The 23,538-nt window shown below is 38.6% G+C and overlaps 2 protein-coding genes across 2 annotated transcripts in view; one reads left to right on the forward strand and one right to left on the reverse strand.

The window, feature by feature from the left end:
* LOC125843569 (uncharacterized) overlaps nucleotides 1–1,351 on the reverse strand; it is a 224,888-nt gene extending 223,537 nt beyond the window's left edge. The window contains exon 1 of the mRNA XM_049522695.1: nucleotides 1,340–1,351. The gene's annotated coding sequence lies outside the window, so the exon portion shown is untranslated. The remainder of the gene's footprint in view (nucleotides 1–1,339) is intronic.
* Nucleotides 1,352–1,944: 593 nt separating this feature from the next.
* LOC125843591 (DDT domain-containing protein PTM-like) lies at nucleotides 1,945–23,342 on the forward strand. Its single transcript, XM_049522727.1, has 10 exons — nucleotides 1,945–2,129; nucleotides 2,281–3,255; nucleotides 4,604–5,308; nucleotides 5,471–6,638; nucleotides 19,636–19,930; nucleotides 20,301–20,425; nucleotides 20,546–21,012; nucleotides 21,093–21,121; nucleotides 21,224–21,685; nucleotides 21,791–23,342. The coding sequence occupies exons 2-10, from the start codon at nucleotides 2,429–2,431 to the stop codon at nucleotides 22,828–22,830; spliced, it is 5,118 nt and encodes a 1,705-aa protein (XP_049378684.1). The 5' UTR covers nucleotides 1,945–2,129; nucleotides 2,281–2,428; the 3' UTR covers nucleotides 22,831–23,342.
* Nucleotides 23,343–23,538: the final 196 nt, after the last annotated feature.

Genomic DNA, 23,538 nt, shown 5'->3' on the forward strand with positions numbered 1-23,538 from the left:
CAAGATAATATGAACACTTCATCATGTGTTAGTTAAAATAATTTGTATTTTAAATATCTAAAAGAAAATTACTAACAAATTTAAGAATTATCAATGTATTAAACATAATTTAATTGAGTATTTGTTACTTAGCATAGGACATACTACAACAACAACAACAACCCAGTGAAATCCCACTAGGTGGGGTATGAGGAGGGTAAATAGTACGCAGACCTTGCCACTACCTCGTGGAGGTAGAGAGGTTGTTTCCAAGAGACCCTCAGCTCAAGAGCATCAGATCTAAGTGACTAGCATAGGACATACTAATAAATAAAAATTGACAATCAATGTAAAATTCCAAAAGAATATAAAATGTGCAAAATATTTTAGGATATATTTTTAGAAGTTACAAAGATGTTTGGCGGGTAACACAAAATTATTAAAGCATTTTGTTCCCGCCAATAAATTTGCTGCTATTTGTTAGGTGTAATGGAGAAGTTCAAAAAAAAAAAAAAAAAAAAGTTTAATGAAAATTAAAATGAAACCGAGTTGACTCACTACATGGTAATTAGTTTTTTTTTCCCTTTTTGTCCCCACCACCTTTTTATTACTTCAATTTTGTTTTTTTGTTAGGTATTTATATTAAGGTCGATTAAATTAGATTTATTGCGTTATAATATATATGTATAGGGATTTGAATTTTGAGATTTTTGATTAAGGATGGATGAATTCCAATGATTCCCACTGTAATCAATATAGGTAAATATATACAATTGTTGATAACTGTGTTTTGACATGTATTATTTGATTTTTTCTGGATAATAATTATTTTTTCTCAATATTAACTCATAAATGTATATTATAATAAAATATATACAATTGTTGATAACTGTGTTTTGACATGTATTATTTGATTTTTTTTGGATAATAATTATTTTTTCTCAATATTAACTCATAAATGTATATTATAATTAAATCTTCTGAATTTTAACGGTATACAAATTATTTACATAATTATGCAACTTATTAGGTAGGTCTACGCTAGTATTAAGAAATATAAGTTAATTATTAGAGAATTAACATGTATTTGGTAGAATTTTTGATGATCAAATACATGTTATTCCTAATACGACAATATAGTTGTGTAAGTTATTTGAATGTCTCGTATACAATTATGAGTTATTATGATACATTTTAAAGTTGCGTATTATAATTTTTAATTATGTTTGAATTTGAATATCTTAAAGAATAATCACAACTACAATTTTTACATAACTCAAAAATGATACTCATTAGAAAGTATTACAATTTACCGTAAAAGGTATCAACGTGTGTTTATATAGAAAAAAATACAAAATTTAATGAGTAAAAGTTTCCTTCATGCATTCTACTGCGATATAAAGTAATGTTGTGTTGCTTTATAGAAGTGCATTTCGCTCGGCCAAATGATGAACATATTTTTTAATTAAAATAAATATATAAAAAATGTTAATTTGAATTCTATAGAACCTGATAATAATGTAAGAGACACAATTTGATTCATGATAATTATCTGTAGTAACTTATTTATTAATGATCAATAATAACGTTAATAAATCAAATATCACTTGAATAAAAAAACAAGTACCAAAAAGTAACATTTAAATAGTGGTTGGAGCCGTTATATATAGCCGAAAGTTATAATATTTGTAACGAAAAATAACTATCGCCAAAACTATAATAGTCATAATGAAAAATAACTGTCACCGAGAAAGCGAGGGAAGTAGTCATTTCCCTCACTATTCGGTGAAAATTATTTTCCTCATAAAACAATCAAATATTTAAATAATTTATTTTTCTGAAATAACTATCGCCCAATATCATGATAATTATGACGAAAAATAACTAGTTAGTGAAAAATATTTTCCTCATAAAACAATCAAAACATTGAAATGACTAATTTTTTGAATTATTGACTCACTGAGTTCTGGTTTGGGTAATGAAAATAATATCCAGAAAGCCCACACCATTAAACTTTGGCTACTGAAGAATCTTGATTTTGCCTTTTGGTATTTAGGGCTATAACCCCTTTTCCCCTTTCTCTTATCTATACATTTTCATTATCCCATTTGGCTTTTCAATGACGGTGGTTGCGGTTTTTTCTTGAAAAGGTAAGATTTTTATGTGTTTTATATGGTGTTTGTGTGTTTATGTTTGTTGAACTTCCATTTTTCTGTAAAGGGTAGTTTTTGATTTGTATAAAATGGTAAGATTTTGCTGATTTTTTGTTTGTTTTTTTTGTTGGGTTTTTGCGATCTGAAGGAAGAATTTGTAAAAGGCTAAAATTTGAGTGGATTTTGTTGGGAAAGTGCGATTGTTGAGTGAGGGGAAGGAACCCCAGATTTTGATTTTGCTGGATTTTTTTGGTTTATGGTGTGAATTGGATTGGAATTTGAGTTGGGTTTGTGGAATGGAGGGTGGTGTGGTGAGATCAGAACGGAGAGGGAGGAAAAGGAGAAGAAAGGATGTTACAAATGTGGAGGTTGATCAGGATGGGAAGAAAAGGGCTGTTGGATTGAAGCCTAAATCATTGGTGGGTAGGTATGTGAGGAAGGAATTTGAGGGAAATGGGTTGTTTTTGGGGAAGATTATGTTTTATGATTCGGGGTTGTATAGGGTTGATTATGATGATGGTGATTGTGAAGATTTGGATACGGGTGAATTGAAAGAGGTTTTGGTTGAAGAGGATGAGTTGGTTGGTGAATGGTTGGATAGGAAGAAAAAGTTGAATGAAATGGTGGCAGGTAGGGAGGTAAAGGATGTTGCTGTTCAGGTTGAGATTGAGGCTGAGCCGATAAGTGCTGTAGTTGATAGGATTGTAGAAGTGCCAGTTTCGAGTGACTTGAGGAATGATTGTCCTGTTAAACTTGAGAAGATGCAAGTAGATACTGATGCCGTTTCACTGAGCGATTTTTCTGAAGATGACGAGGAGCAGGATTTAAGTTCAGAGGTGGAAAAACCTTTTGTTCCTGCACCTGAACTGCCTCCATCTTCTGGCAATATTGGTATTCCAGAGGAGTATGTACCACACCTTTTGTCCATTTATAGCTTTTTACGGACATTTAGTACCACATTGTTTCTGAGTCCCTTTGGACTTGATGACTTTGTGGGTGCACTCAGCTGTTCTGTTCCAAACTCGTTGCTGGACTCTGTTCATGTTGCTCTAATGCGTGTTTTGAGGCGTCACCTTGAGAAGCTGTCATCTGATGGTTCTGAGTTTGCATCAAAATGCCTAAGGTGAGTATATTTGCCTATTTCATTTAGGATATTTTTCGAAAATCTGTTGGACCTAGTTCTAGTCAGTTTTACTTTAATGTTGTTTTGGTTTTGAATCCCTTGGGAGGTGCTTCCTGTCATGCTGTCCTTCCAAAAAATACATCACTGAACTTGAAGAATGCCTTGATTATGACGCAGTAAAATAGACTAAAAGCTAGATAACTTGTCAGAAGAAGAATACAAATGATGGTTTATGACATGAAGTTCCATTACAGTATGTCCTCATGCAGTTTGACTTTACCTGTATTAAGGCATTGAATGACATACTTTCCTGACAGTTTAGTTGTCTTAATTAATCATGGTATGACATTGTTTGTATGTTTGGGATGTGCTTGATTTTTTTTTTTTTTTTGAGATTGGTAACTGTTTCTAGTTCTGTAAATCAGTACACGGGTTGTAGTTTGTACTGAAAACCATATTTACATAATGAACTCTAAAGGCACTGTCCTATCCCTATAATGAGTCTTAAAACATCAATAATAGAGACTGTCATTAGAGTAAATCTGATTAAACCAAAAACACAAAGTTAGAATACAATTCAGTTTTACTTGATGCATATTACTCTCCCTATTCTCAAAAACTCTAAGATTTCTCTCTTTCCAAATAGTCCACCAAATCGTAGCAGGAATGATTTTCCAGTTGCTTCTGTTCTTTGCTTGTGATCCTGCTTCTTCCCTACTGTACAAGGCCTCTGAAATTCTACCAGGCATGGCCCATGAGATGTTTTTGAGCCTTAGGAATGGACTCCACAATTGGCCAGTGGCCTTGCACTGGATGAACAAGTGATTGACTGTCTTTTCAGGTTCCCCACAAAAAAAGCATCTAGAGCATAGTGGAATCCCCCTCTTCATCAAATTCTCCTCTGTCATCGCAGCTTCCTTGGCCAGTAACCACACAAAACAGGCCACTTTGTGTGGGATCTTGGCCTTCCAGAATCCAGATGTGTTTCCAGGGCCATTTGGGTGCCTGCATGATTGGTGGTTCAACTTCCTATATGCTGCAATTACTTTAAAAGTCCCTTTATTGTTCCCCAACCACTGCAATTTGTCCTGCCCTTGTGCTTGAATATTTTTTCTGATGATTATGTATCATTTTTGCAAGCAGTAGCAGTTATTCACTTTTGTTGACTATTCCCTGTCACTGTATTTTTCATGGAAGACATCTTGAAATGCGTAATTAATGTATTTATTTCAGCATAAGCAAGAGCCAGTGCAGTTGTGCTTTCAGGATTTCTTATTTAGGTTGCTATATAATTATACAATTTAGTAGTGTACATTTTGGGAGCTTAATTATTGCTGCCTGCTCGTAGGAACATTGATTGGAGCTTGCTTGATACAATGACTTGGGCTGCTTATCTAGTTCACTATTTAACGGGAATGGGATACACGGATGAACATGGTTGGAAAGGTTTTTATCCCCATACTTTGGAGAAGGAATACTACTCATTGTCTGCTGGCAGGAAACTCATAGTTCTGCAGATCTTGTGCGACAGTGTCCTAGATTCTGAAGAGCTAAGAGAAGAAATTGACATGCGCGAGGAATCAGAGGTAGGAATTGATTCGGATGGCGGTACAGTTTTTGCCCCAGTTATTGGACCACGCAGAGTGCATCCACGGTACTCTAAAACTTCTGCTTGCAAGGACCAAGAAGTCATCAAGCTTAGTAAAGAAAACAGTGGAACAAATGTCTCTTCTAATACTATTTCTTTGGGTCCCAAAGTTAGTGGACAAGATTCCATTCGTGATGCTGATCAAGATGGTAATGGTGATGAGTGCCGTCTCTGTGGTATGGATGGAACATTACTTTGCTGTGATGGCTGTCCATCATCTTACCATGGTAGGTGCATTGGTGTTTGCAAGATGTATATACCAGAAGGAGCATGGTATTGCCCCGAGTGCACAGTCAATGAGCTTGAGCCCAAAATTACAAGGGGAACAACTCTGAAAGGATCAGAGGTGCTTGGTGTTGATTCCTATGGACAAGTCTTTATGGGTACTTGCAATCATCTACTTGTGTACGTCTCTTAACTTCTATATTTATTGACTCTGTTAAGTTGCAGTATTTTATTATGGGATATTCTTTGTGGAGATATATAAATCCCTTAATCTTAAGTAGTTCATGCTGAAATCTACCTCTGGTTCTCTTTTTTAATGTAATTTTTAATCGTCTTTTATAGGTTGAAGGCTTTGGATGGGTCAGACTGTAATGTCAGATACTACTATGACAAAGACATACCCAAGGTCTTATATGCGCTCAATGCCAATGTGCAGCATTATTCCTTATATTTGGAAATATGCAAAGGAATTATTCAGTACTGGAAACTTCCAGTCAATATCATATTCCCCAATGGTGACCTTTCTGAAATTAGGAGGCAAGGAGAAGGCACCACAGGTGGTTGCCTTGCGTCATCACAAAGTCCTGGGGTGGAGAATACTGCAAGTTGTGTCACTGGATATGGTCCAGGAAATGTTCTTCTAGGCAACTTCCCGATGGAACCTATGCAGAATGAGAATCTCGGTGCAGTTTCCCGACCTGATGGTCTCTGTCTGGCAAATATTGATTCTATAGCAAGACAGAGTAACACACCTATGGATTCGTTTCCATCTGAACAAATTCAAGTGAAATCCATTGCATGTACTGGTTCAGCTGACCAGCAACTTATTCCTTCTGAGTGGACTGAACAAGATGGCCCAAATTTGGTAAAGACTGCTATACATGCTTCAAGCCACAGTAACTACTTGGAACAAATTAATGGTACTTATGCTGGTGTCATGGTGTCCCAAGGAAGAGGTTGCTTATACATGGGTTCATCTTTCAAACCTCAAGGATATATAAATAGTTACCTGCATGGAGAATTTGCGGCATCTGCTGCTGCTAGTCTAGCTATCCTTTCTTCCGAAGAAAATCAGGGATCTGAGACTCGTGTTTCAGACAATAGGCGTAAACAAATATCTGCAAGTTTTCTGCTTCAAGCTAAAGCTTTCTCATCAGTAGCAGTGCGTTTTTTTTGGCCGAATACAGAAAAGAAGCTCGTGGAAGTACCAAGGGAAAGATGTAGTTGGTGTCTTAGTTGTAAGGCTATTGTGGCTAGTAAGAGAGGGTGCTTGTTGAATGCTGCAGCATCAAATGCCATTAAGGGGGCTGTGAAGATACTTAGTGGTCTACGTCCTGCAAAGGGTGGTGAGGGAAGTCTTCCTGGTATTGCCACATATATTATATTGATGGAGGAGAGCTTAACTGGTCTGATAGGTGGCCCTTTTCAGAGTGCAGCTTTTAGAAAGCAATGGCGTAAACAGGCAGAACAAGCTTCTGGTTGCAGTCTGATAAAGTCTCTTTTGCTCGAAGTAAGTCTTTCGCAGAATTTTGTATATGTTAATGTTAGCTAGCGTAATGTCCACTTTCTTTCCCATTGTTTCTCTTAAAATGTTTGTTGCCACTTCTCAATTCACCATACTAGTTGATAAGCATTGTATTTTGTTTATTGTTTTTGAGCATTGAATAGTACTTTATGCTAGTAGTGTTAGGGGCTACTTGGTAGCGTAATTCATTTAACTGAAGATGCACTTATAATTGAATCTGAAAATGGCCGACAATTGATGGAACATAACTATGTTTAAATAAGTTAAAGGAGCTCATGTTGAAAAGCCTACACACTTATATTTTGTGTCAATCATATTTTTTTCGACTGTATGGATATTTCTTTCGAAATGTATACTTTTTGGTAGGTAATATGAATATTTTATTGATGTTGCCAGCAAAATGTTGGAGTAAGTTTGTTCATAAAGAGAACATTGTAGAGAATATAAAGAGCTAAGAAAAGTATGTCTTGCAACCGACTCTATAACATTGGTAGCAAAAATGTACATCCGTGTTCTTCATCATATGAAATATATATTTATGTTTAAGGTTCACAATATTGACCCTTCTTTGAAGACTCTAGAATATCTTTCCTTTCACATGACCCCACCATATAACAACAGGGATAGTGTTCTTTTGTGGGAAGATTTTTTCATGTCTGTCTTTTGCCAAGTGAGGAGGAAATCCAGGAGCTCAAAGCTCATTTGATGCCCTGGGAATTAAAGAAAAAAAAAGGCAAATCACACATGTAACATTACATTTTAGGAATAGATTGTTGATATCCTCCACATCCACTTTAGGAAGGGAGCGTCTAGTGTTTAGTGAAATGCCTCTATCTGGAGATAGTAACATCACATTTTAGGAAAAGATGGTGGAGCCTGTCAAAGAGGGCTCCCAAAAGAGAAATCACCTTTGGAATTAGGATTCGGAAAAAAGTAGTCAATAGTCAATTTGGGTACACAGTGGTGGTGCCTCGTTCAGAAGAGACATCAAGCTAATGTATTCATTAAGTTCCCAATCGAGGTCTATGTTGAGCTGTATAAACTAGCTGAGATCATGTCGTATATTTGCCATGGAAGTATTAGGGAAACTTGAGAGAGAATTCTTCATAGGGGATTATCCCACCAGATGAGATATAAAAACACAAAAACTAGGGGCCTAGGAGGTTCTCCCTTATTCTCAAGGACTTTTCTTTTTAAAAATTTCTTTCTTATATGATTAATAGATCTTTCTTTCACTTTGAAATACACGATAATAGAGCTATCTTCATCCATATTCCATGTTTTTTTCTCCTCATTCAGTACGTATATTTCAGTAAAATTTCTTAATTTAAACTTAGTAGGGAGCTTCTATGAGATGTTTCAAAATGTTGACAAAAAGATTAAAGAGGGTGGTCAATGTTTTGGTGGCTGACACACAAATGACCTTTATTAAAGGCAGTCAAATAATGGATACAATACTCATTGCAAATGAATGCCTAGAAAGCATAATGAGACAAGAGGAGGCGGGGATTATATGCAAGCTGGACATTAGAGTAGGCTTTTGATCATGTCAGCTGGTCATACTTTCTTAGTTTGGTGAAAGGTATGGGGTTCGACAACAAATGAATTTGGTGGAGTAAATGTTGTAGCTCTACGTTTTTATTTTTTTTGTAATAATTAATTCAACAACATACTAGTGTAGTCCCACGGGTGAGGTTTAGGGAGGGTATAGTGTAGACAGACCTTTCCCCTACCTTAGAGGTAGAGAGACTGTTTCTGATAGACCCCCAGCTCGGATCAAGGAAAAACAGTCCAGAAAAAGAAGTAACTATGGAACAATGTACTGGAGAAAAGCGAGAAGAAGCTTGCCAATTGGAAAAGTCAGTATTTATCCCTGGGTGGCAGAGCTACTCTCATGAACAGTGTTCTTGATGCTTTGCCTACCTACATGATGTCGGTGTACCCTATGCCAGCAAGTGTAAGAGACAGATTAGATGCCATTAGAAGAAATTTTCTTTGGCAAGGAAACTGCGATCCAAATAAGCACAAGTTTCACTTGGTCAAGTGGAATGAAGTTTTAGTCAGCAAGAAAGAAGGGGGACTAGGAACAAGGAATCTGAAAATACAAAACCATAGCCTGCTAATGAAATGGCTGTGGAGATTTGCATCACAAGAACAGTTGCTGTGGAAAGACACCATTAAGGCTAGATATGGAATGGAGACAAGGTGGATCAGCAACATAGCAACACAACCATATGGCACCGGAGTGTGGAGGACAATCAGGAATCTATGGCCAAAACTTATAAACAAGTGCACAATTAAGATAGGAGATGGTGGAAAAACTCTATTTTGGGAGTAAGTTTGGGCGAGACAAGCTTCACTTAAAGCTAGTTTCCCTGACCTATTCAGCTTGAGTCTACAGAAAGTGGCCACTGTCAAAAGAAATGAGAGATGCTCAAGGTTGGAATTTGAAGTTCAGAAGACCTTTAAATGATTGGGAGGTGAATAGAATGGTTGAATTTCTAAATATCCTGGAACGATACAAGGAACTTAGTAACAGAGAAGACAAACTGTTATGGGCTCCAGATACACTGGGGAGATTCTCAGTTGGAACAACTTACAGAAACTCACAGAGGACACACACTCAATCAAGCTACTGGCCATGGAAAATGGCCATGGAAAATGATCTGGAAAGTTAAGGTGCCCTGTTTTACTTGGCTCTTAGCAAAATAGGTTGTTCTCACGCAGGATAACCGTATGAAGAAGGGCCTCGATTTGTGCTCCAGATGTTTTTTTTGTGAATGTGAGACAGAGACAATAAATCATCTCTTTTTACACTGTAAGGAGACAGTGAAACTTTGGCAAATTTTCATCAATAAAAGGGGCATCAGTTGGTCTATGCCAGTAAACATAAAGGAAGCTTTGGCATGCTGGAATCGGGATGGAAATCAGTCGGGGCACATGGAGAGATGGAAGATTGTCCCGGCCTGCATTTGGTGGACTATTTGGCTGGAAAGGAATCAAAGATGTTTTGAGAACAAGAGCTGCTCTATGGAGAAGATGAAGCTGAAATGTTTAGCTCTTTTCTATTTTTGGTGTAAACATGAATATCCTCATGAAGATGAGGATATCACTAGTATGTTAGAGTCCTTAAGGCGTTCATAGGAAAACAACAACACTTTTGTATTTCTGATTGTAAGTATTACTGGAATACATCCCGAGTATTCCTGTGTTTATAATACAAGTTACCTTAAAAAAAAAGAAAAAGAAGTAACTGAAGTACAAGAAAGAACAGATAACAACAAAAAAAACCTGGTTATGGAAGATCATGATGGTCTTAGTTTAATACTATATAAGGTTTGTCTTTACCGTTGATTAAGAGTTTTGGAGCTTGGGAATGGGCATATGGCTATTCTGGGCGGAAGTTTCTCACATTCAGTATGCAGGAAAAAAATACTCTCATGTTATGCGGAGCAGAGTAGTCACATTTGAGTTATCTATGATTGATTTTATTACTTCTTAAAGTTGTGAATGGTTTGAAGATTAACTAGAGAAAAAGACTCGTGTTTTTTGTTAATGAGGTGCTAGATTTACACAGACTTGGTAATGTGTTAGGTTGTCAGACCGATGATCTCCTTAGAAAATACCTTTTATTAGGGTCTACATTCAAGGAAAAACAGTTGGCGAAAGATTGAAGAAATGTGAAAAGAAACATGTTATGTGGAAAATACATTACTTATCCTTGGAAGGCAGAGGTATTCGTATCAACAGTGAGGTCTTTAATTTAAATACCAGTTACTGTGACGAAAAACCTCCATGAACAAGGAAGAACTTTTTGTGGGATGGAAACAAAGAATGGAAGGATTTTTTCTTGGTAAAAGGGAACATGGTTTTGAAAGATAAAAGAAGTGGAGGTCTCTGCTGGACATAAATAATTGAGAAAATATGGTTTTTTTGGATGACCATGGTGTCCGTGCCATCTTTCGCGTACCTCGACTAATCCCACGGGATACCCATCACCTCCTACCAACAACATGTACTAAGTAACTCTGTCCACCAAGGCTAGGACAAATGAGAAGAATCACTTAGTGTTTTTGTCTCCATTGGGAGTTGAACCTGAGACCTCATGGCTCTCAACCACTTTTCATTGACCACTAGGCCACATCCTTGGGTGCAACACATAGTTGTAGCTCACTAATGAAGTGGTCGTGGAGATATGGCGAAGAAGCAACAGAGCTAGTGGAGAATGTTGATCTCTGAAAAATATAGAGACAAAACCCAGGGATTCGCTAGCCCTTCTAATACTTGTAACACAGGTAGGCATAAGGAAACACATTTGCATCTTATAACAAGATTTTGAAACCAACATAAAGATCAAGGTCAGAAATGGCAGACCTACAAGGTTTTGGCAAGACACTTGGATTGGAAACACAACTTTGATGATAAAATATTAGGACCTTTATTATAGATGTTGGAATGGAACAAAGTGAGGTATAAGCCTTATAAGAAATTGTTTTGATTAAGAGATTCCTTGAATGACTCTCTTGTTGAATGGTTTAGATAAGGTGGTCTTAAATGATGTGATACCTGACATCATTATCTGGATTAGGCAAAAGAATGACCAGTTCTATGTTGATTAATGCTATAAGGCAATTAATAGCCAGAGGTGCACCCCTACTAACTGGTCAGGGAAGCATCAAGATACCTTACAAAGGTATGCTGTTTTATGTGGCTGATCACACATAATGCATATCTAACTAAAAGCAAATTAAAGAAAAAAGGAATGTCATTATGTAGCAGATGTTTTATGTGCAATAATGAAGGGGAAAATGCCAACCGTCTCTTTTTGCATTGTCCTGTTGCAAAGACTGTTCTAGACACTATTTTATAAGTACTATATTTGCTACATCAGAATGCAGCTGCTAGTTATTGAAGCATCATCAGGTTTGAGGGTCAATGGGGGGAAAACAGTCCTTTTCTCATCACGGAGGTCCCTCAAATTCAAGAATTGGCAAATGTACTCTAGGGTGTAGGGCGGAGGATATACCAACAACTTACCTTGGCATGCCATTGGGAAGCAAGCACAAGGCAGTGGAGATTTGGGTAGACATAGTGGAAAAAACAGAGATAAAAACTAGCTAGGTGGAAGGCTCAATATTTGTCACTTGGAGATAATAAACTCTGTTTTAGACTCTCTCCTCACATATGTGATGTCCCCATCCCTTCCAAAGTTGTAAAGAAGCTGGATAAGTTGAGGAGGAATTTTCTATGGTGAGACTGCAAAGAAGGGAAGGGGTACTGCTTGGTAAACTGGGAAATAATATTACTTCGCAAAAACAAGGTGGATTGGGAGGTTTCTGTCTGTTATTACAGTTAATGGAGAGGAGAGATCTGTGATTATTCTCCCGGAGAATGCATTTAATGAAGGGTGGACCAATTTATTGCAAAAAATTGAGCCTTTCATTAATGACACCAAACAGGTACAGAAATTGAATGGTAATACAGGGGGAACAGGTACAAAAGGGGACAAAGGAAAGGGGAGTTACAAGGATGCAATCCATAGGAATAGATGGTCGGCAAACTATTCATCACAGTCTTTGGAGAAGAACAACGAGGACGATACAGATCCACTGAGAAGAAGTCTGGTGGGATGCTTTCCTGGCTGTGACGAGATCCCAACTCGTAATGACCTTCGAAAATGGGTTCATCAAACTTGGCAGGGCATTTTCAACATCCAAATTTTCGACTTGAATGGGATCCAGTTTCTGTTCGAATTTCAATCTAGACGAGATGCTGAAAATGTTCTAGCAGGAAGATGGACGAGAAATAATTAGTGCATGGAGTTAGAATAGTGGTCCCCTACAACAGGGGCCATTCCGATGCAAAAGAAATTTGATTGGTTTTGGATCCGCATCTTAGGGCTCCCTCTTCAACTATGGTCGGATGAAGTAATGAAAGACATAGGAGACCAGTGTGGCGGGTGGCTGGAGACAGAAGAGGAAACCCAACTTCGAAACCACTTGAGATGGGCTCGGATTAGAGTCAGAGGACCTATGGAAGATATACCGACAACAATTGAGGTCGACGACGGTGAGTTCACTTTCACCTTGCCAGTATGGTGTGAAGCTCCGGCGAGGTTCAGGCCCAGCAGTGATAAAGTCCTCGAACACCGAGAAGCAAGGAAACAACTCCTTCGAGGTGAATCAAGCTTGATGGGGACCTCTCAGATCAATTATCCGTTGGATAATGGAAAGTACAATGGGGACAAAGGCTTGCAGGATACTTTTATTTCAAAAAGAAAAGAGGACCATGCGGCTTTGACTGAAGGGCACGTGGTTGCCCTAATTCAAAAGATGGGGCCTGATTTAATTAAAGAGCAGTTGGGCCTTTTGGGCCTGTTGGGCCATTTAAAAAATAATCAAGAGTCTGGAATGAAGGAAGTCCAATGTCTCCACACTTCAAAAATTCCTGAAGCAGAGCCTTTCATCGATAATATTCTCGGGCAAGAGGCTACGCCTTCACCGAGACCATGTCTCTCTGAGGAAGAACTTGGAATGCTGGAAATCCTCTCTCCTGGAACCCTAGAATGTGTTAAAGAGAGAGGGGATGGTTCAGTGGAGGGGGAGAACAGACCTGTGGCTATTATTGAGGAATTTGGGGGAGGGGAAAGTTTTAATTATTCTGATAGGGAAGCGGGACCTCGAGGTGATGAAGGGGCAGGGCAATTGACGAACTTTGAAGAACCATTACCTCTCCAAATTAATGATTCCCTCTCGGAGCAAGAAATTGAAGATAAAGCTTCTCTTTGGGTCCAGTCAAATGTCCTAAAGCTCAGTCAATTGTTTGGGGCTGCCTTTGAAGGCTGCGATAAGGTGGCCTTTGATCTTTTTTTAAGAATTGATCAAAAAAGGGGTGAACTAGCACAAAAGGCAGCATCTATTGCATCCACCAGTGGTAAGAAACTCATTCCAAAAGAGATTAAGAATCTGGAATTCCATGTGAAATTTAAAGAAGGTGAGCCAAGGAGTAGAGGGAGGATAACATCAACCAGTTATCAATGAAGCTGAAAATTTTCAGCTGGAATGTGAGGGGGGTAAATTGTGAATATAAGAGGAGGTTAGTGAGGAGAGTAATACAACAATGGGGGGCAGATATATATGTGATAGTAGAGACCAAACTGACAGAAAAGGAAACTCATGTTTTTAGGCAGTTGTGGCAGAATAGGTGGATGGGGGAGTGTCATCTGAATGCAACGGGTAGAAGTGGGGGGATAGTTGTAATGTGGGACAAGAGATATTGGAGAGGGGAAGTCGTGTCAACTGCCAACCAGTGTCTAACAATAAAATTTGATGGCATCAACCAAGTTCTTACTTGGTTCCTTAGTGCAGTGTATGCTTCCTGTGATACTGTGACTAGAAGAGAGTTGTGGCAAGAGTTGAGCAACATCAAGGAGGTATGCAGTGGCCCATGGGTATCATGTGGTGACTTCAATGTCACAAGGTACCCAAATGAAAGATCAGAAGAGCACAGAATAACAGGGGACATGCAGGAGTTCACGGAATGGATAAATACGATGGAATTCGTGGACCCCCCTCTTTTGGGGGGTTCTTTCACTTGGAGAAGAGGAGATGGCCATAGCTCAGCTTCCAGAATTGATAGGTTTTTGCATTCATCTCAATGGGATGAAGCTTTCACTCAGATCAAACAGAACTTGCTGCCCAGAATAGGTTCTGATCATAACCCCATCATGCTTGATTGTGGGGAACTGAATTCGAATAAGTCCTATTTCAAATTTGAGCAATGGTGGCTGAGGGTGGATGGCTTTGCTGACAAGATTAAGGAATGGTGGATATAAATGGCACAGGTTCTTACATCTTAGCTACTAAACTAAAGATGCTGAAGCAAAAATTGAAAGAATGGAAAATGACACATAGAAATGATTGGAAACATAAAAAGGAGGAAATCCTCCACCAGTTAGCAGAGATGGAAAAAACTCAGGAGCTGAGATTACTCTCAGTGGATGAACTACTCCAAAAGGTTCATCTAGCCATGGAATTTGAGGAAGTTGCCAAACAAGAGGAAATAGCATGGAGACAAAGATCTCGAATACAATGGCTTAAAAAAGGTGATAAAAACACAAAAATTTTCCATAGGGTTGCAACAGCTCACAAAAGGTTAATTCTATTGACACTTTGGTGGTGGAAGGAAACTCTATCTCAGATCCAGAAGATATTAAAGGAGAAATCATCAACTTTTGTCAAAAGTTGTACACAGAGACTGAACAGTGGAGACCGGAATTTAAGTTGCAAGGCTTGGAAACTATTAGTGAGGAAGAAAGCGATTGGTTGCAAACTCACTTTGAGGAGGCTGAAGTTTTGAAGTGCATCAAGTCATGTGTCAGTGACAAGGCACCTGGCCCTGATGGCTTCCCCATGTGTTTTTTTCAGAGTTTTTGGGAGGTGCTTAAGTTTGATTTTATGAATGCAATAAACCATTTTCATGAAAGACACGAGTTTGAGAGGAGCCTCAATGCCACCTATGTGGCCCTTATTCCAAAGAAGCCAGGGGCAACTGAACTTAGAGACTTTAGACCAATAAGTCTTATTGGTGGAGTTTATAAAATTTTTGCCAAGCTTCTGGCAGAAAGAGTGAAAAAAGTAATCAGCAAGCTAGTCAACAAACATCAAATGGCCTTCATACAGGGCAGACAGATCCTAGATGCAGCTCTAATAGCTAGTGAATGTGTAGATTCAAGGATTAAAGGTGAAACCCCAGGAATCATGTGTAAGCTTGATATTGAGAAAGCCTATGATCATGTGAACTGGGATTTCCTTATTAATATCCTGAGACAAATGGGGTTTGGAGAGAAATGGCTGAAGTGGATAGGATTTTGCATTAAAACTGTCAGGTTCTCTATATTGATTAATGGAGAACCTGCTGGTTTTTTTCCCTCAGAAAGGGGGTTGAGGCAGGGTGATCCTCTTTCTCCTTTCCTCTTTATTCTAGCTATGGAAGGACTTAATAGTATGATACGGGTGGCCTCTCAGAAGAAATGGTTAAAAGGATTCAAAGTGGGCAACCAAGCTGGGGAAGATCTACAAATTTGTCAATTACTGTATGCAGATGATACTGTGATCTTCTGTGACGCCAAGGCTGAGCAGGTGTGTTTCATCAGAATAATATTAGTAATCTTTGAGGCAGTGTCAGGGCTTTCTGTGAACTGGAGAAAAAGCAGCATGTTTCAAGTCAAGGAAGTTGCTAACATCCAGTGTTTAGCAAATATTTTGAGTTGTAAGATAGAAAATCTCCCAACTACATATCTAGGGATGCCGTTGGGTAACAACCACAAAGAATTAGAAATATGGGATGGAATTGTGGAGAAGACTGAGAAAAAATTAGCCACCTGGAAGACACAATACCTATCTCTGGGAGGAAGAATAACAATGATCAATTCTGTCTTAGATGCTCTCCCTACTTATGTTATGTCTCTCTTCCCCTTACCTGCAAAGGTGAAAGATAGATTAGATAAACTAAGGAGAGATTTTCTTTGGTTGGGCAACAAGGAAGGAAAGGGCATTCACTTGGTCAAATGGCAAACTGCCCAACTAAGCAAGAAATCAGGAGGTCTTGGCATTAAGAATCTAGGTCTGCAAAATAGGTGCTTACTGTCAAAATGGCTATGGAGGTTTGGTAAAGAGGGGCAGGCTCTGTGGAAGGATGTTATTGTTAGCAAGTATGGACAAACTGATTCATGGACATCCAACACTGTGACCAGCACCTATGGGGTCTCAGTTTGGAGGTCTATCAGAAATTTGTGGCCAAAACTAGCGAGGAACATATGCTACAAGGTGGGTGAGGGGACTAGAATCCTTTTTTGGAAAGACAAGTGGATAGGACAGAACTCCCTCATGGAGGACTTTGCAGATTTGTACTCTTTTTGCGACAACCCTGGAGCATCTATTGCTGAGATGTGGTCTCAGCAAGGGTGGAATATAACCCTTAGGAGGCTCTTAAATGACTGGGAGGTGGATAGAGTAGCCAATTTACTGCAAAGGTTGGAAGATTTTCCGGGACTCAACACTAATCCTGATGCAATCAGATGGAAACATGATAGGGATGGGGAGTTTTCTGTTGGAAGAATGTACAAAAGAGACCTGGCAACACACCCGGGGGGCATTTTTGGACCTTGGAAACAAATTTGGAAATCCAACACCCCAACCAAGATAAAGTGTTTCACATGGTTAGTGTGCAGAAGAGCATGTCTGACTCAGGAGAGACTGAAAAAAAGAGGATTTCAGATTGTTTCTAGGTGCTTTTTTTGCCATGAGAAGGAGGAAACAAACAATCATTTGTTCCTTCACTGTAGAGTGACTTCCCAGATATGGTATATGTTTCAAAGCATTGTTCAAGATCCTTGGGTGGTGCCGGAGCATACTGCTGACCTACTAAACTGTTGGATGAGAAGAGGGGGGAGTAAAACACAGAAAAAATGGTGGTATCTAGTTCCATCTTGCATATGGTGGTCAATTTGGAAGGAAAGAAACAATAGGTGCTTTAAGAATATTGCTAACCCAATGCAGAAAGTTAAAGAAAACTGCATTAATACTCTATTTTTTTGGTGTAAAGAGGAGGGTATATATGAAGTAGATCAGGTAGTAGATTTCCTAGGCTCTTTGTAATCATGACTACTTGGCCTTTGAATTTTATTTTTTACTTTTGTTTGGTTGCCAGCATACCCTCATTGCTGATGAATACAAATTTACCATTCTCAAAAAAAAAAAAAACAAGGTGGATTGGGAATAAGAAATTTAAGGCTGCAGAATAATACTCCCTCCGTCCCATTTTATGTGAGGTAGTTTGACTCGGCACAGAGTTTAAGAAAGAAAGGAAGACTTTTAAAACTTGTGGTCCAAAATGAATGATAGAAATTTTTGTGGCTGTAAATCATTTCATTAAGGGTAAAATAGACATTTTATAGTTAAATTGTTACTTAATATAGAAATGTGTCATTCTTTTTGGGACTGACCAAAAAGGAAAGCAAGTCGCGTAAATTGGGACAGAGGGAGTAGCTTATTGATGAAGTGGTTTTGGAGATACAATGATGTGGAACTTGCCCTTTGGAAGGTGTTAATCAAGGCAAAGTTTTGTGAGACAAGCTCGTAGTGTACTAAAACAATCACAGAACCCTTTAGAGCTGGAGTATGGAAATCTATCAGGGACCTTGTGGCATCTGCTGGAAGCACAAAACCTCAAGGTAGGTAATGGTAGTAAGATTCAGTTCTGGAAAGAAGGATGGGTTGATCAAGCTCCTCTTAGTGAGTATAAGAACCATTCTCTGATCTATTTACTATATGCAACAATCCTAAGGCAAGAGTGTGTAGGTGTTGCAATCCAGGGGCGGGACCTTTCCTTCTAGAGATTTCTGAATGATTGGGAAGTGGAGAGGGTGACAACATTACTTGGGAAACTTGTTTCAATGGTATCACAACAGAGCCGAGATTTTTTTGGAAGCATAGAAAGGAGGATTTCTCACAGTTAATAGTGCATTCAAAAGAGAAATGTATGATTTGTGCTCCAGATGTTTTTTTGTGAATGTGAGACAGAGACAATAAATCATCTCTTTTTACACTGTAAGGAGACAGTGAAACTTTGGCAAATTATCATCAATAAAAGGGGCATCAGTTGGTCTATGCCAGGAAACATAAAGGAAGCTTTGGCATGTTGGAATCGGGATGGAAATCAGTCGGGGCACAGGGAGAGATGGAAGATTGTCCCAGCCTGCATTTGGTGGACTATTTGGCTGGAAAGGAATCAAAGATGTTTTGAGAACAAGAGCTGCTCTATGGAGAAGATGAAGCTGAAATGTTTAGCTCTTTTCTATTTTGGTGTAAACATGAATATCCTCATGAAGATGAGGATATCATTAGTATGTTAGAGTCCTTAAGGAGTTCATAGGAAAACATCAACACTTTTGTATTTCTGATTGTAAGTATTACTGGAATACATCCTGAGTATTCCTGTGTTTATAATACAAGTTACCTTTTCAAAAAAAAAAGAAAGAGAAATGTATGATCTCTGGGAGGCCACTATACCAATGGAACTTCATTTGGAAAAGCTTAACACCTACGACAGTGAAGTGTTTTACGTGGATGGTGTTAAGAGGGTTGGTCTTACTCATTAAGTGCTACATAGGAAAGGAATGCAATTGGTGTCTAGGTGCTTTCTTTGTAACAACTCAGGGAGACGAACAACCATCTGTTCCTCCATTGCAAATCCATTGCTTAGTTATGGGAATTTTTTCTTAGCCTCACGAACACTAGGTGGATCATGTCTGAACATACAACAAATTTACTAAGCCGTTGGATTAGGAGGGGAGGTTAAAAGGCACAAGAGTTGGTGGAGGATTACTGAAGAAACCAATTTATCTTATTTTGCCTCTTGTCTTTTGAGCCAAAGCAACTGTGGTAAAATAATGAAAGGTTTGCATGGCAAAGAGAAAGGGGGATGTGGAGTTATTGCCATCAGGGAGCAGCAGTGAACAGCTTTTGAGTAATGTGATGCAGGATATACATGATATCTGCACATGCAATTTTTGTCCCGACGTTGGTTCATTTAGTGAGTATTCTTTCTGCTGCAAGTGGGCTAAGTGCTTATGATCTTTGCTTTGATCATGTTTGTGGTTATCAATCTTGGTCTGAAGTATGAAATCCAGAAACCAAGGGAAAATTCCATTTGCTTAAGTTGCAGCCTTGATTTCTTAGTTGCACATTATTTGAATTCCAACAGAATTTTGCAATTTATATGCTGCTATAGAATTTGGAAGGGCTAGCTATTTGTGGCTTTATTTGGGAACTTTGCATTTAACTTAGAATAATTCAAAAAATAGATACTTTGTTATATGCCCTAACATTTGACATCTATTACTTCCTACATATGCTTTTATCTCTATAGAATGTCATGTTCTTTGTGCTGATGAATGTAGTGTATGGATTTATGTTTGTAGTTTGAGGAGAATATCCGCCTAGTTGCATTTTCTATGGATTGGACAAAACTTGTTGACGGTGGACCATCTGAGTCTTCTGTCACTCATTCAGCTGCTGGTGTTGCTGGATCAACTCAAAAGCGTAAACCAGGGAGACGTGGTAGGAAACCAATGGCTGCTATTGTTGAAGCCACTGCTGATGAGAGCCAGGATCTACCAACTGACTTCACTTGGTGGAGAGGTGGCTTGATTTCTAAGTTTATATTCCAGAAAGGGACTCTACCCCGAAGGATGGTGAAGAAAGCTGCACTTCAAGGTGTCTTTGAGATACCCCCATTACCTTTTTTGTACTGCAAATCTTCAATTTTTCACATGTCGAAAAGAAGGAATATCCCATTACGTCTTACCATAATTTCAGTGGAATACAAATATAAATGCCATGAGATTTTTTTTGAGAAAGTTAACATTTTATAGACATGATACACCAATAGTGTATTCTAGTAGTAGTTACATCTGGGATTTACAGTAAACAAAACCAAAGAAATCTACCACCTATATCCCTCCTAAACTATCTAGAAACTGAGTAATATCCTCCACCTTTTTGGGGAGTACATAGTTACACCAAAAAAAAAAAGGTTATAAGACAATTCAACTTCAGATTTCATTAATAGCTTATTCTCTTGCAGGTGGTGTAAGAAAGATACCTGGTATTTATTATGCTGAAGGGTCTGAGACTGCCAAAAGAAATAGGCAGCTTGTTTGGCGGGCTGCAGTTGATATGTGTAAGACCACATCACAGCTTGCGCTTCAGGTGATTGAGATATATTGATAAAGATTTAAGCTCCTTTTTGTGACAAGCTTTTGCTGCGTCTGATCAAGTGTTTCTTCTGATGTTCAATCTTAGTGAAAAAGTTGTTCTTTTCCCTTACAGGTGAGGTATCTAGACATGCACGTGAGATGGAGTGACCTTGTTCGTCCCGAACAGAGCATCCAAGATGGGAAAGGTCCAGAAACAGAAGCTTCAGCTTTCAGAAATGCTTACATATGCGACAAAAGAGTTGTTGAAAATGAGATTAGGTATGGTGTTGCTTTTGGGAATCAGAAACATCTCCCATCTCGTGTGATGAAGAGTGTAGTAGAAGTAGAGCAAACACAGGATGGAAAGGAAAAATATTGGTTTTCTGAGTTGCGGATTCCTTTGTATCTTATAAAAGAGTATGAAGAAAAAATGGGAAAAGATCTCCCTTCAGCAAACAAACCTACAAGTGCATTTATGCAGAAAAAACCCTTAAGGGCTCCTTGGGCTCCTTGTAAAGATATCTTCTCTTATCTAGTACAGAAGAGAGATGGCAATGATAAGTATTGTTGTGCTTCATGTCAAACGGATGTGCTATTCAGGTATCCATTTAATGCATTTATCAAAATTTCTTTTCTTCTTTTTCTCATGTTCGCTTATTTATGCGATCTCACTTTCTCAGGAATGCGGTCAAGTGCAATACGTGCCAAGGTACTATAATATATCATCTTTTTCTTGTATCAGTTACTATCATGTTGTTATGCAGTCTAGCTAGTTGGTCTGGAAGTTCATCCATATTATCTCTTTTTGCAGGTCTCTGTCATGAGCGCTGTACAGTTAGTTCAACAGTGGATGCTACAAACACTTGCAAACAGTGTAACCACAATAGAGCCCTTTCTCAAGCTAAATGCATTGATGAATCTCCAAAAAGTCCTTTACTCCTGCAAGGAAAATACTTTTCAAAGCCAATATCAGCCAATGAAGGAGTAAATGCTAGTAATTTTAATTGTCCATCAGCCTCCATTGCCACTTTGAAGCATTCTTCTGCGATGAAGCATGGCAATTCCTCGAACTCCACAGCAAAAACAAAGCGCAACAGCCGCAACTTAGGTGTCATTTGGAAAAAGAAGAGTGAAGACACTGGCACTGATTTTAGATTCAGAAACATACTTCTGAAGGGCAATCCAGATGGGAAATCTCTCATACCTGCTTGCCACCTTTGTCACAATCCGTACAATCCTGATTTGATGTACATCCGTTGTGAAACCTGTTCAAGTAAGTTTGTTCCTGGGAGGAATTCTTTTTACTCTGTTAATCTTGAATATATGTTACATTTCTTTTTAGGTTTAGAGCAATAATTGATGCATTGCGAGTTTGCAGATTGGTTTCATGCTGATGCTGTTGGACTTGAAGAGTCAAAAGTTCACAATGTTATGGGGTTCAAATGTTCTAGATGCCGTAGGACTAGAATACCTATCTGTCCTTATTTGAATCCAGAAAGCAAGAAACAGTTGGAAGAAAAGAGAATGCGCACAAAGGCTTTAAAGATAGATAATTCAGATATGGAGTTTGGTTCTGGGATGATTTCAGAGCTACGTATGGATGACGAGATGTCTACTCAAGTGATGCCTTCAACGGAGGACAACTTATATCTAGAGGATGATTATTCTTTTCTTGTTTCTACCTCAGAAGAATTCAGTGAGCAATTCCCAGAAGCTGATTGTGAATGGAATGCTGCAACCATGTCTGTGCTGGGCCCTAAAAAATTGCCTGTGAGAAGGCATGTAAAGAATGAGAATGATTTGGATTCTTCTGTTGCAAGCAATCCTTCCAATGCTGATTTTTTTGGAGGAAACATAATGATTTCTGCAGAAGAAATACCAGCTAATGTAGAACGGGGTGCTAAACTGCCAGTAAGAAGAAATGGAGGAATGGATAAGGATTCAGACACTCCTTTTGCCAACAACCCCACTAATGTTGAATTATCCACACCTGTTGAGGTTGAATGGGATACGTCCAGAAATGGTTTTGAGGAAGGCATGATGTTTGAATATGATGATTTCCAGTATGATGATATGGAGTTTGAACCTCAGACCTATTTCTCTTTCAATGAATTGCTTGCATCTGATGATTGTGGCCCTCCTGATGGATCTGCTAATTTAACAGACAACGTTGACACATCGTTGGGGTTTCCATCAGATGGACTTTCTGATATGTCTTACTTTCAGCATGAGCATGCACTTAGCATAGATTCTGCTGCTGTCACTGTCCCTTGTAAGATGTGTTCCCATTCTGAACCATGCCCTGATCTTTGTTGTCAAATGTGTGGCATATGGATCCACAGTCATTGTTCACCTTGGGTTGAAGAGTTGTTAGGGGAAACCGGTTGGAGGTGTGGCCACTGCAGGGACTGGAGATAGTCAATGCTTGTATCATTCTTTTGTAATCTTACTGATTGAAGCCAGAGGTGCATCAGCCTGGATAGTTGGATTCTTGATGCAGTTTCCGGTGCAGACTATTTGCTGATACAAGGTGGTGCTATTGCTGCTTTTGTTGCAAATAGAGTAGGAAGTCGAAGTCACTCATGATGCCAGCAGATAATTATTCTGCTAAGCACAGCTGCAGCATGTCTACACATTCAAGGTTCAGTGATGATGAGGCTGCTGCAATTTCGCAACCTGGCAAATTTCCCCATCCGATCTAAAACCTTTCGTAATCTGCAAGTCTAGTATTTCCTTTCGAATTAGTATAGCTGGATCATAGGAAATCAATCATGCGCAGTATACATGTAGAAATTGGTTTAGCAGGAGGTTGTTGTATTTGCTCCAACCTTGGCGGATAAGCAACTCTTTTTTGTTGGGCTTATCTGATATTCTTGACTGTATAAAGAGGCCATTAGATGCTACTTATTCAAAAAAAGAAAAAAGAAAAAAAGAAGTTAGAAATTCTTTTTCATCGTCTGCATTTTTAAACTTCACTGAATAGAGTTGACAGATGTAGGCTATACCTAGTGATTCTGAAGGGGGAACAATCATGATAATTAGGCAAAGGCTGTATAATGACTGGATAAGTAGTACTGAGGTTAGGAAACCAAATGTGTTGATAGACTGACTACTTGATTGGGACTA

The sequence above is a fragment of the Solanum stenotomum genome, chromosome 11 (assembly GCF_019186545.1).
Source record: "Solanum stenotomum isolate F172 chromosome 11, ASM1918654v1, whole genome shotgun sequence".
Taxonomy (NCBI): Eukaryota; Viridiplantae; Streptophyta; class Magnoliopsida; order Solanales; family Solanaceae; genus Solanum; species Solanum stenotomum.